The sequence below is a fragment of the Physeter macrocephalus genome, chromosome 14 (assembly GCF_002837175.3).
Source record: "Physeter macrocephalus isolate SW-GA chromosome 14, ASM283717v5, whole genome shotgun sequence".
Classification (NCBI taxonomy): Eukaryota; Metazoa; Chordata; class Mammalia; order Artiodactyla; family Physeteridae; genus Physeter; species Physeter macrocephalus.
Window position 1 is genome coordinate 93,316,725 of NC_041227.1, and position 17,501 is coordinate 93,334,225.

General features: G+C 48.9%; 1 protein-coding gene across 3 annotated transcripts in view; it reads right to left on the minus strand.

Annotated features, from left to right (window-relative positions):
* ABR (ABR activator of RhoGEF and GTPase) overlaps window positions 1-10,379 on the minus strand; it is a 158,351-nt gene extending 147,972 nt beyond the window's left edge. The window contains exons 1-3 of one of the 3 annotated variants that reach the window (XM_028498288.2): window positions 9,065-10,366; window positions 8,120-8,184; window positions 3,907-3,997 (exon numbers count right to left, since the gene is read on the minus strand). In XM_028498288.2, coding sequence (XP_028354089.1) covers window positions 3,907-3,997; window positions 8,120-8,184; window positions 9,065-10,100 — 1,192 coding nt within the window. In that variant the 5' untranslated portion in view covers window positions 10,101-10,366. Of the gene's footprint in view, window positions 1-3,906; window positions 3,998-8,119; window positions 8,185-9,064 lie in introns of all 3 variants that reach the window. The other 2 variants (XM_028498286.2, XM_028498287.2) reach the window with 2 other exon arrangements.
* Window positions 10,380-17,501: the final 7,122 nt, after the last annotated feature.

Sequence of the window (17,501 nt, forward strand, 5' to 3'; positions counted from 1 at the left end):
CCACCTAGAGGGGTGGGATAGGGAGGGTGGGAGGGAGGGAGATGCAAGAGGGAAGAGATATGGGGACATATGTATATGTATAATTGATTCACTTTGTTATAAATCAGAAACTAACACACCATTGTAAAGCAATTTTACTCTTAATAAAGATGTTAAAAAAAAAAGAAAAAGAAGCCTAAATTCCTGATGATCATAGAGTCACCATTCTCTCCCTGGACTGCTTATCTCTAGTATTCTTTTACATGAGAGATAAGTAAACCTCTATTTTGCTTTTTTGGGTTTTGTCGAATGCAGCAAACCCATATCTTAAGCAATACAAGGTTCCACAGAAAAGCCAGGCCTTAAAGGAAGGGTTGGCTTTCCAACTGGGGAAGTGAAGTGGGGGAGGGCATCTCAAATGCCAGAAAGAGCACTGGAAAAGACACTGGCAAGAAGGAGCACTGGCAAGAAGGAGCACTGGCCAAAGCCAAGTGGGTAGAGAGTAGGAAATAAGGAGAAGACAGATGATGGTTTTGCAGGGGGAGACAGGGCTTGACTGGGGAAGGACCAGGGACCACAGAGGGCTAAGGAAGCTTGTTTCCCTCTGAAGGAGCAAAACATCTCTGGAGCTGGAGGGGGGTAAGAAAGGAAACAAAGAGGCAGATGAAGAGGCTTGGGGACTTTATTTCATGAAGAAATGTGAGTATGAGCTGTGGCCTGGTTCAGCCAGCTGAAAGTTCCTGGACTGAAGACAGTAACAGTAACACCATCTAAGATTTATAAAACACTTATGTGCTCTGCTGTGTGCTACGCACCCTATACACATTATCTCACTGAAGCTTCACGACAAATCTATGACACAGTCCTATCATTATCACCCCTACTTGGCAGATACGGAACTGGGGCTTAGAGAGAGTCAGTAACTTGTCCAAGGTAAGCCTCACAACCCTGCAAGCTGGGTAACATCCAGCCCTTTTTTCAGATGCAGAAAGTGTTTGTACCATTCTTTCAAAGCTAAGAAAAGGTATGGGGCACCTCCCTGGTGGTGCAGTGGGTAAGAATCCGCCTGCCAATGCAGGGGACATGGGTTCGATCCCTGGTCCAGGAAGATCCCACATGCGGCAAAGCAACTAAGCCCGTGCATCACAGCTACTGAACCTGTACTCTAGAGCCCACGAGCCACAACTACTGAGCCCGTGTGCTGCAACTACTGAAGCCTGTGCGCCTAGAGCCCGTGCTCCACAGCAAGAGCAGCCACCGCAATGAGAAGCCCGTGCGCTGCAACGAAGACTAGCCCCGGCTTGCTGCAACTAGAGAAAGCCTGCGCACAGCAATGAAGACCCAATGCAGCCAAAAAAAAAAAAAAAAAGAAAAAAAAGAAAAGGTATGAAGATCCTGACTTTAAAACACAAAAAGGGCTTCCCTGGTGGCGCGGTGGTTAAGAATCCGCCTGCCAATGCAGGGGACACGGGTTGGAGCCCTGGTCCGGGAAGATCCCACATGCCACAGAGCAACTAAGCCCGTGCGCCACAACTACTGAGCCTGCGCTCTAGAGCCCGCGAGCCACAACTACTGAAGCCCGTGTGCCACAACTGCTGAAGCCTGCGCGCCTAGATCCTGTGCTCCGCAACAAGAGAAGCCACCGCAATGAGAAGTCCGCACACCGCAACGAAGAGCGGCCCCCACTCGCCGCAACTAGAGAAAGCCCGCACGCAGCAACGATGACCCAACACAGCCAAAAATAAATAAATAAACAAAATCTGTTAAAAAAAAAAACACACAAAGATTCAGAATCAAACACAGAGCCAATTGCTTTGTGAATAGTCTCTTCACCAGAAGAAAAACAGATGAGAGGAATAGAAAAGTTTTCAGGCTTGGTTACATTTACCTCTTGTAGCGGAGGAAGACATTGTTAACAAACCCACCCACACCACCAGCCGAATGATGTTCATGAGGTGTAGATGTTGCTAAGATGGGCGGGGAGGAGTGGGGGGTAGCGTGCATTAAATAACCAAGCAAACAGTGAGGCCACGTCAGCTCTGGCTACAGATGAATCGTAGCCAACCACCAGCTCACGTGTGTCAAGTAGTTTTTTAATATCTCTCCACAACAGGGAATGGGAAAAAAATTACTCCCTCACAGCTAAGGCTGAAGATTCACTTTGGCTTAAGATATTCAGACACATCCAATGAACACAAGGAATTCTTCCTGGAGCAAAAATCTCATTAGTCACTAATGGGAAGAGGAAAAAAAACCCATCAGGCTCCAAATGAACTAGGTAACATGAGTGCCTAGTAGGAAATGCATTTCCCATGAAGATTAAAAAGTCTCCATTGGCAGCCTGGGAGAATCTGATGCCAGGGCCTCCCAAGTACTAGAGAAATCTGGAATTCTACAGCTGGTCCAGGACAGCCTTACATGCTGGAAGTTAGAGTGTCAGCTTTGTAAGCCTGACCCAAGTTCCAATGCTGACTCCACCACGAGCTGTTTGATGCTGGGTAAATGTCCTCACCTCTCCCAGCCTTGGCATATTCACCTATAGAGTGGGACAAATAACTTCCACCCACTAAATGAGACAGTCTGCTGCTCCTGTTACTATGATTTTGACAGCAGGGGTCCCCAACCCCCGGGATCTAATGCCTGATGATCTGAGGTAGAGCTGATGTAATAATAATAGAAATAAAGTGCATGATAAATGTAATGCGCTTGAATCATCCCGAAACCATCCCCCCGCCCTGGTCCTCGGAAAAACTATCTTCCACGAAAACAGTCCCTGGTGCCAAAAAGGTTGGGGACTGCTGTTTGACAGGACTCACATCTTAAGTTTTCTCTTCTTAAAATTCCAAGAAAGAAAAGGCCATAGGATGCAATGGAAAGCGCCTAGACCTGGCTCCTAGACCCTGCCTTGAGGGTCATGAGCGTGTAACCCTGAGGTTACTTTTAGGGCTCCAGGGTCCTCATCTGTCTGGAGAGGGCCAGGAAGATCCTTAGACCAAATCTAAGATCCTTTCTTCTTCTGGCTCTTGCATGTCACTGAGGTTCTAAATGGCAGTCCTTACTTAGTCACTCACTTCAGGATTTAACAAGTTACCAGCTGGAAAGTTGTTTATCTAAAAACCTTTGGTTTCTACCCCGGAAGCAAAAAAGCCAGTGAGACCCTTGAGGGCAGGTCACCGACTTTTGCCATCTTGACCCTTAACACAGACCTGGCACAAAGTAAGACCTGCATAAATCCTTGTCGAGTGGAATGGACAAGTGAATGAATGAAGGATTTCCAAGGGCTGGCAAAAATGACTGTTCATCCTCCACTAAGCGAAGTTTAACGCAAGGAGAAAATGCTACCAATTTAAAATATTAATGATACTTACTTTGTCATCTGAACTACATCAGAATACCAGATGAATAGCTGCTGCCAGTCAAAAGGATGCCTGACTTGGGCTTTTGCTGGACGAGTGCACTTTGGTCCACGTGTGGCAAAGGGGATGCCACAGGCTACAGGAGGGATATGTAAACTCCTAGAAGGACACGTTACCCAACCTCTTTGGCAGGGTTGGCACAGAAGCATGCCGACATGAAAGCAAAAATACCAAGACCTCCACATGTGGGTGTGCAGTTGTGTCTGCCCAAGAGCTCCCAGCTGAGGAGGGGAGATCTAAAATCCAGCAGGTGGGCTTCCCTGGTGGCGCAGTGGTTGAGAGTCCGCCTGCCGATGCGGGGGACGCGGGTTCGTGCCCCGGTCCGGAGGGGTCCCGCGTGCCGCGGAGCGGCTGGGCCCGTGGGCCGTGGCCGCTGGGCCTGCGCGTCCGGAGCCTGTGCTCCGCAATGGGAGGGGCCGCGACGGTGAGAGGCCCGCGTACCGCAAAAAAAATAAAAAATAAAAAAAAAATAAAATAAAATAAAATAAGATCCAGCAGGTGGTCTGCTCACCTGTGAGGCCAAGTCCACGCAGGAGCCCCAAGGGCAGGTGGCAGCCCTCATGGTTCACCTCAGCAACGGATGAAATGGGGTCTGCTGGGGACTTTAGTGATAAAGAAAACAATAATAATGCATACACATTACACATACACACATATGCACTTAATGGTCACTGTGTGAAAAAAGTAAACTCTTGAAGTATTTTATTTTAGGTAATTTTCATAACTACCCTGGGAAGTAGGTGCTATTGTTTGAGGCAGTATAGTTTGCTGTTTAAAAGCACGGACTTGGGAGTCAGACTGCCTAGATTCAAATCCCAAGTGCCACTTAACAAGCTGGGTAACCTTGGGCAGAGTTATTTAAGCTCTCTGAGCCTCACGCTTATCATATGTAAAATGGAAATAATAATAGTGCCTGTCTTATGAAGCTGTTGTGTGGTATAAATGAGTTAATATGTGTAAAATGCTTAGAACAGGAGTGGGCACAAAGTAAGCCCCCAGGAAGATTAGCTCTTCTTGTTATTTCTGTTAATAGAGACTGAGGTGCAGAAAGGCCAGTGGCTTGTCCATGGCCTCACACCTGCTGCGGGGCAGAGCCTGGGCACACACACAAGTCTGTCTTCAAAGCACACGTGACACAACACGGCTGATTCTGGCTCTGTGACCCCCACCCCACCCCATTCACATTACCACCCGCATCCATGCCAACATGGCCTAGTCTTTCTTGGTACCAACCAAGGCTGCAAGGTGCTAAAGGGAAGATACTAAAAGAACTGGCATTCTAACTGACTTAAACCCTGATTTGCCTACTACGTGTAGAACAAACCCAAGTGTGTCCTGGTATGGGGATCTGCCCCTTAGCTAAGAGAAAACGGGCCTTTTCCAAGGAGGGGAGAACCTCTGCCTTTGGGCCTTTTTATGTGAGGCCTCACATGCTCTCCTTGAAACCCTGAGAGGAAGGCACAGCCTGAATTGTGCAATAAAACCCCATCAGGTGAGGTTCTCTGAGTAGAGATAATGGGCCTGATTGCTGGTGGAGAGGGAGAAACAATTTGAGGGCCAATCCAGCAAGAGAGCCTCATGAGCCAAGATTACCACTCTGCCCTGGGTCCTGCCCTGCTCCTGGAAGGTTCTAGAAAGAGCCAGAGCCTTGCTAGAAAAAACACGTGCATCATAGAAAACCAAACCGTCTGTTGTGGTACATATATACAATGGAATCCTAGCCATAAAAGGGAACGAAATGGGGTCATCTGTAGAGACGTGGATGGACCTAGAGACTGTCATACAGAGGGAAGTCAGTCAGAAAGAGAAAAACAAATATCGTATATTAACTCATGTATGTGGAATCTAGAAAAATGGTACAGATGAACTTGTTTGCAAGGCAGAAGTAGAGACACAGACATAGAGAACAAACATATGGACACCAAGGGGGGAAAGGGGGGAGTGGGATGAATTGGGAGATTGGATTTAACATACATACACTAATATGTATAAAATAGATAACTAATGAGAACCTGCTGTGTAGCACAGGAAACTCGACTTCACTTCGCTGTACAGTAGAAACTAACACAACATTGTAAAACAACTATACCCCAATAAAAAAAGCAAAGAAAAGAAAACTGAACCGTCTGTGATCCAGAATGATCTGGGAGTGGGAAACTTTGAAGCATTAACTCAAAGAAAATGACCCACAGTTGTAGTTAGTTAATACCATGGGTGCATACTATGTGCCAGGGCCTGTTCAAAGCCCTTTAGAAATAATATCCCATTTACTCTTCATATCAACAGTATGATGTAACCTGTATTTATTAGTCCCATTTTGCAGATGAGAAAACTGAAACACAGAAAATTCAAATAACTTCTCCCAAGGTCACACAAGCAGTCTGGCTTCAGCGCCCATGGTCTTTATCAGCATTTTCAAACCTTCTGCCCCAACCCACGGCATGAAATACATTCTACATCAGGACCCAGTATACACTCACACAGTTATATAGAACTAAAACAAAGTTTTAAAACAGAATACTACTCACCATTACCACGTGCAATGCACTCTGGTGTTTTCTATTCTATTCCATTAAAAAAATATATCATTCAACAAATATTTATGGAACACTTATTATGTGTTAAGACACTGTTCGAGGCTTTGGGGCTATGTCAGTGGATGAAAGAGATAAAAATCCTTGCCCTCTTGGAGCTTGCATTTTACCAGAGGGAGAGTGAATAAGATCCACATGCGAAATCGTAGCATCTGAGGTGGGAATTTGGTGAGTGCTATGGAGAAAAGTAAAGCAGGGAAGGCCAAGGGTGGCCAGAGAAGGCCTCATGATGCTTTCACTCCCCACTATGCTGATTTCAGTGGGATGTCACCCACAGCGGGAAAACCCTGGCCCTTAATCTCTCCACTCCAGCGCCTCCTATATGTCTGGAGGCTCTTCCTCCTAGATTGTGCACACGTGCATACTTGTATGTGACTACGTGCACATGTGTATACATGTATAGGCATGCATGGATGTGCTGCATGCATGTATGCATACACATGTCCACCCCATTCGTTTCCTCACTGGGGACGTTTGGGAGACAGGAGGCAGGGCTCCCACATGCAGCTTTCCAGGGGTTCCCTACACAAGCCTGCCCTGCAGAGGGGGTCCTGGAATGGGGCCTAAAAAACAGCCCAGGCACTGTGAGCCAATGCCACAAGCGCCAGACATATGCTCTGGCTGGAGTCTTAAGTCAGAGGAAGGAAAATCTTTTTATCACTGGTCCACCCAGAGGGAGCACCTCTTGTAAACTGTTAGGCCAGAGGGAATGCTAGTTCCTAATCTGAATCAAGGTGCTCTATGTGCTAGAGTGCCCTTAAGGATAGAGGAGACAGAGCACAGAAATAAAAATCACTCCCCGGGGAAAATCCAGTGCATGAAGCACACCTGGCAGGGTGATTGAAGTGGGTCTGGGGGGGAGACGGGATTGGGGCCAGCTCTAAAGCAGCTCTGGGGGACTTCCCTGGTGGCACAGTGGTTAAGAATCCACCTGCCAATGCAGGGGACACAGGTGTGAGCCCTGGTCCAGGAAGATCCTACATGCTGCGGAGCAACTAAGCCCGTGTGCCACAACTACTGAGCCTGCGCTCTAGAGCCCGCGAGCCACAACTACTGAAGCCCGCGCACCTAGAGCCGTTCTCCGCAACAAGAGAAGCCACTGCAATGAGAAGCCCACACACTGCAAGGAAGAGTAGCCCCCACTCGCCGCAACTAGAGAAAGCCCACGTACAGCAACAAAGACGCAACGCGACCAAAAATAAATAAATAAATAAATTAATTAATTAAAAAAATAATAAAGCAGCTCTGGGCCACTTGGGTAGCCTCCATTGAGGGCATTTGGAACTTGGCACTAGAGTGAAATCTTCAGACCCCAAGTTTAAAGGGGCACATAAAAATGTTACTAGCATGGGCAGCAAAAGCATTACCTATGGGAAAAGCAGCCAGTCTCTGCTAATGAATAAGTGTAATTGATCACAACAGATGACTTGATGGCCATTCCAAATGCGCTTTTAGCAAAGTGGACAGTTTTTTTCATTCAAATGAAAGCTCACCTAGATAAGATCTAATAATGGAGATTTTGGAAGAATCCCAGCATCAGTGATTTCTTTTTTTCCCTCCTTCACTGAGCAGGAAGGCATCTTAAGTTCCTGGTCACAGCCTGACCCAATCAGATGACAATTTATACTTTCCCTATGGCTGAGGAGACCGTGACAGTCCCTGGAGCAGCAAAGGATCAGTCACAGGACAGACCACATCCTTATCTGTCCTTTCCTCCTTAGCCCTTTTCCCACTCCCGACCTATGGGGAGCTGGGTGGCTGGAAGACACATTCAATTCAATGCAATCGGGCTTCCCTGGTGGCGCAGTGGTTAAGCATCTGCTTGCCAATGCAGGGGACATGGGTTCAAGCCCTGGTCCGGGAAGATCCCACATGCCGCGGAGCAACTAAGCCCATGCGCCACAACTACTGAAGCCTCCGCGTCTAGAGCCTGTGCTCCTCAACAAGAGAAGCCCCTGCAATGAGAAGCCACCAAAACGAAGAGTAGCCCCCGCTCGCCGCAACTAAAAAGAAAGCCTGTGTGCAGCAACGAAGACCCAACACAGACAAAAATAAATAAATTAAATAAACGTTAAAGAAAAATTCAATGTAATCATCCACTTATTCAATAAATATTTATTGAGCACTTACTGTATGCAAGGCACTGTGCTGACCACCGAAAGGGGATTCCACCACAACATGGCTAAGACCAGGTCCTGTCCTCAGAAGAGAGGGCAGATGTGAGGAGAAGCAAGAAAATGACAGGAGGCCCGAGTGGAGGTCCCAGCTCACTCCAACAAGCACTTAATCCTTCTGTGCTTCAGTTTCCTCCTTTATCAAATGACGGCACTGCTCTAGACATCTCTGGGCACTAGGCCAGCTCAAAAACTCTATGATTCCAAGCCCTCCCATTCCCACTCAGGCTCCTAGGCGCCTAGGAAGTTGACAGATCAGGTGGTGCCTCCTAGGAAGGGGACAGTCAGCAAAGGAAGGGGGTGGTGAGGATTATTATGTACCTTTCCCACAGTGAGGGGTTCTTTCATTTTGGCCAGAACACAAGGTACAGGCTGGAGAAGATGAGCGATAAGTTCAGAACATTAAGTGGAAGATTTAGACTTCCACATCAAGGAATCTGGAGGAAATAGGAACCACTGAAGTTTGTTTAGAGAAGGATAATATCAGTGTGGGTGGTGCAAGGGAATCTCACCGACTTGCAGAGGATGAGTTGGCGGGGTGGGGGGGGGGATGCGGGGAGGGCGGTGATGTTGCAATACAGAAGAAAGGCTGAAGCCTGAAGTGAAAGGTCCCTCCCTTGGTCTGGTCGAGCGCATGCATCATCCCTTCATCCCCTACCATCGCCATAATGCTTATTTTCTTAAACTTGCCCAAGCCGAAATCACTTTGCACCCTCTTTTTTTTTTTTTTTTTTAAGTTCCACAAGTGCCTTCAAGGTAAACAGGTACATTTTATCTCCCTTCTGCCCAGGCGCCTGAGGTTAAACAGGACCAGAGAGGTGTGCCAGGGAGGGGCGGGGAAGCGGCCAGCAGGCGAGGCCCAGGATACAAGAGGCGGGGATCTAGAGAGGGGTGCGCCTACCTGCAAAGGAGCCATCCTCGTGGTCGGAGCTGTTGTGGCTGCAGTCACTGCCCCTCTCGGGCGAGCTGTGGCCGGGCGAGTCCCGCTCGGGCAGCCCCAGGAACCTCTTGCGCCGCCACGGGGGGAGGGGCTCGCGAGCCCGACGCTGGGGGAGCTCCTCTGCCGCCGGGGGCGAGCCCCGCCCGTCCCTGGCCTCTGCCTCTAGCTGCTCCAAGTCGCGGCTCCCGCGCGGCTGCCGCCGGCTCCCGAGAATCAGGTGCATCCAGCGATGGGAACCGTACGCCCGCGCTGGCTTTTCCGCCTCATCGCAGGTCCCGGGCCGGCAAGGGGTCACGAGCAACTGGCTGAGAGTGTATTTCTCGTTCAAATCCACCATCTCGAAGTCGTGGTCACTGCTGTTGCCCCCATCGTCCGCGCCCGAGGCGTCCGGCTCGTCCTCCTCCGAGCCCCGCCCCGCGCGGGTCCGGGCGGACCGCTCCTCTCCCGGGGCGCTGGGAACTGTGCCATCGTGGTCGGGGGGCGCGCAGTCCTCCCGCGGCCTGAAGAGGAGGCGAGGCTGCAGTAGCTGCTGGTGGATGGCGGCGGTCAAGCTGCGAACCGCGCCCCCAGCCCCCACCGCCCTGGGCCAGGTGGGAAGGTCCCGGCACAGGTAGGGGGGACTCTCGGCCTTCGCGGCCACCTCCGTGGTAGGGAGCGACGGGCCCGGGGGGTCTCCGCCGCCGCCCGCTGCGCCCTCCTCCTCGCGCGGCGCCGGCTCCCTCTCCGGCCCGGCCGGCTCCTCAGCCGAGGACCCCCTGCTGTCCCCGACTCCGCCCTCCAGGCGCCCGCAGCCGAGGTCCCGCTTCTCCAGGGCCGCCTGCAGGTAGACGACTTTGAACTTTTCCTCAGCCAGCACCTGTTGCAGCCACTTCAGGTTGAGTTTGCTGCGCTCCAGCTCGCGCTCCATGTCCAGTACCGAGTCCAGCCGCATGACGGGCGCCTCCTCCCCAGGGAACTCGGCCTGCCAGTGGCGCTCAAAGTCCTGGGGGTCCCACATGCCGGGAGCCCCTTCGGGCCTCCGGGGCCCAGCTCCTCCGCGCGCAGCGGGCTGGTGTCGCGCTCGGCTCTCTCCGCGCTGGCGCAGTAGCCTGCCCTTCACTTCAGCCCCAGAAGAGAATAAGAAAAAAATAATAAAGTTTTTCCCCTTCCGCCCTCGTGCCGTTCTTCTTCTTCTTCTTCTTCTGGGTTTCGCCTCCCTGACGTCAGCGGCCACCGGCGGCGGCGGAGGCGGGCGCCTGGGCGCCCACGGCCCGCCCCGGGCAGGACGCGCTGAGCCGGCGATCTGCAGTCCCCACGCCTTGCCCTGCGCCCCGCGGCGTCTGGAGAGCCGCGGCGGGGGCGGAGCCTCGCGGGCGAGCTCTGGGTTGCGCCGGCGGCCGAGAGGCTGCGAGAGGGCCTGGCGCGGCAGGCCTGCGGTGCTGCCCACTCCAGAGGCGCCGGCGATACTCGAAGCTGGCCGCCGTAGGCCCGGCTCGCACCTTCTTGGCCTGTCGGGCTGCGCCGCTCCCGCCGCCGCCGGCGCAGTGCGCGCCGGCTCCCTGCAGCCGAGCGCGGGGCCGCGCGGCCGGGGAGGCGGAGCGGCGGGGAGGGAGCGCGCAGGGTCGCCCTGGGCCGCAGCCAACCTCCGGTCGCCCGGCCCTCCACAGCCTCGCCTGTCCAGGGTCCGGGCGGCGCCTGGGGCTGAGAAGCAAAAGGTGGGGGAAAGGCGATGTGGCGCGGCGGCGAGGGCGGGTGCTGAAGGGCTGACCGACGGGGTTGTCCTCCGCTGGGATTTATTGAGCGCCTTGAACTAACTTGTCCACAATCACGGAGCTGCTTAATACAAAGCTGGGGATAAACCTGTTTTGGTTTTGTTTTTTTGTTTTTTGTTTTTTGTTTTTTTTTTGAGACCCTTTAAAGCTTTCCCTCCACTGCTCACTAGAGCTTTTCGGGTGAGAAATAGGCAAGGGTGACAGCTCCAAGTGGCTCTGCTTAGAGGCCCCTGTGACTTCAAAGCTGAGAATCCTCCCATGTGACTTGGTGTGACGGAATCAAACCATGACTGGCAGGGGCCTTAAACACCTGGGCATCTAAGAGGACCCTCCACTCCGCTTCCTCTTTGTAGCCTCAACAATTCCCCTGGGGAGGAGCTGGGTACCGGTGCCTGGCCTGACACTGGGTGGGGCGGATGGAGGGCTCCTGCCTCGCCTCCTCTTCACACCTGGCTGCACCACTTTTCTAGGGTCTTCGGTGAGGTCCCACTGTCTGCAGAGAGGGCCTGATAAACCGTCTCGTGCTCTCCACAAGGGGGGACCTTGTCGGTGATTCACATTTTCTTCGTTTTAAGGATGAGGAAATTGATCCTGTAAGAGACTAAGTGACTTGGCAGCTGAAAATTCTTCCTGGCCACAATGCCCTTTGGGGACTGGAGCTAAACTCAGCGATCTCTTCTCTCCAGATCCCTGCCACTAGCCGCTCACCTGAACCATGTGAACAGGCCATCCCTCTCCTACCTTCCAATCCCTTTCAGCCTATCCCTCAAGGCTGGATATTGGAAAGATACCAGAAAGGATTTCTTAACCACAAATGAGATAGTGTCATGCTTCTGTTCAAAACCCTCCGGTGGCAGGGACTTCCCTGGCGGTCCAATGTTTGGGGCTTTGCCTTCCGATGCAGGGGGTGCGGGTTCGATCCCTGGTGGGGGGGCTGGGATCCCACCTGCCTCGCGGCTAAAAAAGAAAAAAAACACCAAAAACATAGAGCAGAAGCAGTATTGTGGCAAGTTCAATGGAGACGTTAAAGATGGTCCACATCAAAAAACAAAACAAAACAAAATCTTCAAACAAACAAAACCCTCCAGCGGCTCCTCATAACGCACACCTCCAGGATGGAGTCCAGACTCCACTGACAAAGGAGGTCCTCCCACATTTGGTCCCTGCCCACCTCTCTGCCTTTCTCCTAGGCTTTAGCCTTACGAACTCCATGCTGCCTGGGGGACTCCAACCCTCCTTTAAGGCCCACCTCCACCTATGAGAAAACTTTTCTGGCCCTTCTCCCTCCTCTTTGTGTCACACTCCACGTTGTACATGTCTTTATCTTTGCCCTTGTTCCACTTTATGGCAATTATTAGTGACCTCTTTTGTTTCCCTTTCTCATAGCTGCTCTCAAGGTCAGGGATTGTGTCTTTTACAGTTTTGTATTCTTGCTGCTTCTTGCAGAGTGTGACTGACAGCTGATAATTGTTGAATGAAATGAATGAATGAATGAACAGGCAGATGACCGAATCCTCACCTTGCAGTTCCTGCTTGGCTGCTCCAGTTTTGAATCACTCTGGGTTGGGAGCAGATGTGCTTCCCACAGACACGTCTCAACTCTGGAATTTCCTTCCTTGACAAAGTCTGTGTTTACTCACTTTCCCAATATCCCTTCTTCCTTTTTCTTTCTCTTTTCTTTTTCTTCCTTTCCTTCCTTCCTTCCTTCCTCCTTTCCTTCCTTCCTTCCTTCTTTCCTTCCTTCCTGCCTGCTTTTCTTTTTAAATTTGGTGTGCCACTGGTATGACTCATCTCTGTGTTTGTCTTTGTGCCTGATTGCTATGGAGAAATGGATATGTTTTAAAAAACATTAGTTGCGTATTCCCCAGCTTGTATGATTTCTCAGTCCTTCACCTAGTCCCTTAAGCTGCTTTCTCTTCCACCTTTGCTTCATATTTTGAAGAGACTGTCCCTACCTCCCTAGAGGCCACCACCATCTCTGTGTACTGGGAGGAACTGAGGTGTTCCCAATGCCTACAGCCAGCCAGGGCAGGGGTGTTCCATCGAGCGGAGTCCACAAGCATCTTGGCCTCTGTTAAGATTTCAGAATGGGGGAGAAATGCAGCACAGCAGACATGGATAACCCCAGTCAACAGCGTATTGATTGGAAGATGTTTCCATATGTATATTTAAATGCACAAAGGAAAAAACCCTGTAAGTTACTATAAGCATCCATTTCTGAATTTGTAATTTCCCTGGGAGGATAGTTTCAACTCTGTCCTTTAATTAAAGCAGCAGTATGACTCCCTTTTGGTCCAAGGAAGCTGTTACCAATACCACTAATTTTTTCCAAGAGGACCAATATAGCCAGAAATGCCAGCATTCATCATCTGTAAACAGATCCCAGGAGCAACCTTCATTGTCTCTAGCTGGTGGATAGTTCAGCTTTATTATTTGGCTTTGGGTCATCATGGGGGCAGGGATAGAGTGGCTGACATTTATTGAGTCCACACTTCTAGTGGCCATGCATCTTTGATCTCATCTAATTTCTACAACAACCCTGAAAAGAAGGTATTATTGTCAGGATAGTGAGAGAGAGAGAAATGGAAGATCAAAGAGGTTAGAGGTCACACAGCTAATTTTCTGGAGTCTAAAACTCAGTAGCTTTGCAAGGGCTTGGCCCAGGTGCATCTGGTCATTAGCATTTATTCATTCAATAAATATTTGTTGAGCACCTATTAAGCTCCAGAGCCTGGCAGATAAAGTTTAAACTTTGTAACCTGGCATATCAGACTCTTCACAATGGATCCTCTGACCCCAGCCTACTTGTCCAACCCCATTTCTTGAATTTCTTCTGCTTGCTGCACCCATTCAGGCCCCCAATCTGAGTCACCCACAGAGAAGATGGCGCTTCTGTTCTGTGCCACCTCCCTTTGGCCCATCTTGGATTTCTGCGGCAGCTGCAATGGACAGTTCCCAAGGGCTGCTGGGGTCTCACCTCAAACACCCACCCCTACTACTCTCCACTTTTCTGTCCTAGGGTTTTTCTCAAGCATCCCAGATGAAAGCTTCTATGGGGGGAAGTTATTCTGGGGCATCCCATGGCCAGTGGAAATGAGAGTTGGTTAATAAATGCCGCAGGCTCCTGTCTTTGGAGGGCCTGAGGCATATTCTGCATGGTTGCTCAGTGGTCTCCAAGAGGAATGAGCCCCCATTGCTCACAGCGGTAATCAATCCATAATGAGCTCTCTATTGGCTTTCCCTTCTTGTCTGTCTCCCTCTCCCTCACTCCTGCTTCCTGGAAAAATCTCCTGACTAAAATACTTGTACCGGGTCCTTGTGTCAGTCCCTGCTTTGCCCCTCTGGTCCCCCAACTAAGACACCCTCCAGCCTCCCCACACCCTCTCTGGTAGCCACACAAGGCGCTTCACCGTTACCCCAGTTACTCCCCCATCTCTCTTGTCTTCCTTTGCCATGTTGCTTCCTCCCGTGTGAAAGGATGAGATCCCTTTTCACCTGTCCAAGCCCAGCTCACCTGTGACATTCTCTCTGAAGCCTTCCCTTTCCCAGGTCCAGTTAGGCATGCTCGTCTACAGAGGGATTTAACTAAAGTCACGCCACATTGTAATTAGTTCCATGGCTCCTTGAGGAAATCCTGGCTCCAGCCAGCTGGTACCTCTTATTCCTCCTACTGCCACAGCCCCTGACACGGTGCCAGAGTCAGTGCCTAGTACATGTCTGCTAAGGGAATAAATGAATGATGAATGAGTGAGTGGACTCTTTACACCATAACCTCACGCTATCTTAAATCAGGACCACCCGTACCCAAAGGAAAAGTGGGAAGACACCTCTGAGCTCATGCTGTCAGGAACTCTGCTTTTTACAAAATTCCTTTAGATTAACAAGCAGCCTCTATGGAAATATAGAACGTGACTCTCAGTCATTCGCACTTCAGTGTGAACTGCTTCTCCCTTGCTTTTTCCAGAGTTATCTGAGGTTTGTATTAGAGGGCTGGGAGTTTGGACTAGGAAGGAGAATGGAAGCAGAGTGCAGCCGGAAGGAGAAGGGTAACCTGGGGAGGGCTGGGCAAGGATGAGGCCTGCATCTTTGAGTGCTAAAGGTGTGAACACAGAAAAAAGGCCCCTCTTTTTGGGGACCCTCTCTACCAGGCTTGCTTCCTCTAATGCAGTTCTCCTGAGTACAAATTAGAATAACCTGGGGAAGCAATTAAGACTATTCAGCCTTGGACTTGCTTCAATGCCAATTCATCCAGAATCTCAGGAATGGGACCCCACGTCGGTATTTTTTTTTCTCTTTTTACCTTTACTGAGGTATAATACAATAGATTCATTTGTTTTAAGTATGCAGTTTGATGAATTTTGGTAATTTCAAACCATCATGTGTGTAATCTCCACAATAAACAACATACAGAACACCTCCATCACCCTCAAGAGTTCCCTCCTGCTTTTTTTTGCAGTCAACCCCTTTTCCTGACTCCCAGTAGCAAGCAATAATTGGTTTCTATCATTTCTGTCACTATACTTCTGCCTTTTCTAGATTTTTGTATGAATGAATGTATCTTTGGTGTTTGAGTGCTGAAGTTCAGTGTCCTATTTTTGAGTTTCATCTGTTATGTGTATTTATATTTCATTCCTTCCCTCCCTCTCCCCCCAGGGTCAAGTGAATAGGCATTTCAATGTACTTTGTCACGTTCAACCCCCATTATAGTGCTGTGACAGAAGTATTATAACCACCTTGCAGATAAATAAATTATGGTTTGATGAGATTGAGAGAGTTGGTATAAATTACCTCCTTTTTATTGTTGAGCAGTATTCCATACTATGAATATACCCCTATTTGTTTATCCATTCTCCAGTTGCTGGCCATTTGGCTGTCTTTTTGTGGACACAGTTTTCATTTCTGTTAAAAAATACTAATACATAGGAATGGGATTATTGGGTCGATGACAACTATATGTTTAACTTTATAACATCCTGCTAGGGACTTCCCTGGTAGTCCAGTGGTTAAGACTCTGCCCTTCCAATGCAGGCAGCACCAGTTTGGGGAACTAAGATCCCGCATGCAGCTCAGCCAAAAAAAGAAGATACTGCTATGTAATGTTTTCCAAAGTGGCCGTACCAGTACTATTTTCCATTACCATCAGCAATGTCTGAGAGTTGCATTGCTCTACATCCTTGCCAACACTTAGTGATGTCAGTCTTTTCATTTTCGCCATTTTAGACGGTGTGTAACGGTATCTCATCATGGTTTTAATTTGTATTTCCCTGATGACTGGTGATGTATAGCATCTTTTCATGTGCTTTATGGCCATATGTATATCTTCTTTGTGAAGAATCTATACAAATCTTTTGTTAATTTTTTATTGGATGTTTGTCTTCTTATAATTGGATGGTAACAGTTCATATATTCTTTATTCAGACCTTTTGTCATATATGTTTTGCAAATAATTTTCTCCTAGTCTGTGGCTTGCCTTTTCATTTTCTTATCTGTAACCTTTGAACAGTGAACATTTTAATTTTGATGAAGTACATTTTATCAATTTTTTAATAGTTTGCACTTTTTGTGTCCTGTTTAAGAAATCTTTACCTAACCCAATGTCACAAAGATTTCTCCAATCTTTGGAGTTTTCCTCTAGAAGTTTAATTGTTTTAGATCTTATGCTTCAGTTTCTAAGCCACTTTTTTTTTTTTTTGTGGTACGCGGGCCTCTCACCGGTGTGGCCTCTCCCGTTGTGGAGCACAGGCTCCAGACGCGCAGGCTCAGCGGCCATGGCTCACAAGCCCAGCCGCTCCGCGGCATGTGGGATCCTCCCGGACCGGGGCATGAACCCGTGTCCCCTGCATTGGCAGGTGGACTCTCAACCGCTGCGCCACGAGGGAAGGGAAGCCCTCATTAACTCTTATTAAAATATTTTTGTTATACTTTGTCTAACTTAAAGATTTTTCTTTTTTTTTTTTTTTTTTTTTTTTTTTGTGGTATGCGGGCCTCCCTCTGTTGTGGCCTCTCCCGTTGCCGGTTCCCCTGCATCGGCAGGCGGACGCGCAACCACTGCGCCACCAGGGAAGCCCTAAAGATTTTTCTTTGTGGAAAGTATTCTTCTAAATTACCTAGTCCACTGCTACCAGAAGAGGAAGTTCTGGGTTTTGGTAGTAGAGGTCCATATGTTGAACCACCCTTGAATTCCAGGAACAAACTCCATATGATATATTAATTTTAATATGCTATATTCTTTTTTTAATATTGTTGAACTTTTTGCATTAATAGTAATTAATGACCTGCACCTATGTTTTTATATTTAATGAAGTCTTCACTGGATTGGTATCAGTCTTGTGCTCATATTTCTAAAAGATTTTGGAAAACTTCCTTCTTTTTCTATAGCATGTTTAAACAGCCCTGGGATTATCTTCTCTTTAAAGGTTTGTTAGAATTCCCTTGCGAAACCATGTAGTGCAGTGGTTTTAATTGTAGTCATTGGGACCCTTGCTGGGGGGCTACGGAGGAGAGAAGTTTAATCTAAATGACAGACAGTATTTGATTCACACCAGTGCACACAGCTGGAGCTGGAGCAATTGTGTGCTTTAAAACAATTTAATTCTAGTAAAATTTCAATACCAGGAAATTATAAAGATTAAATTTTTGTGGGGATT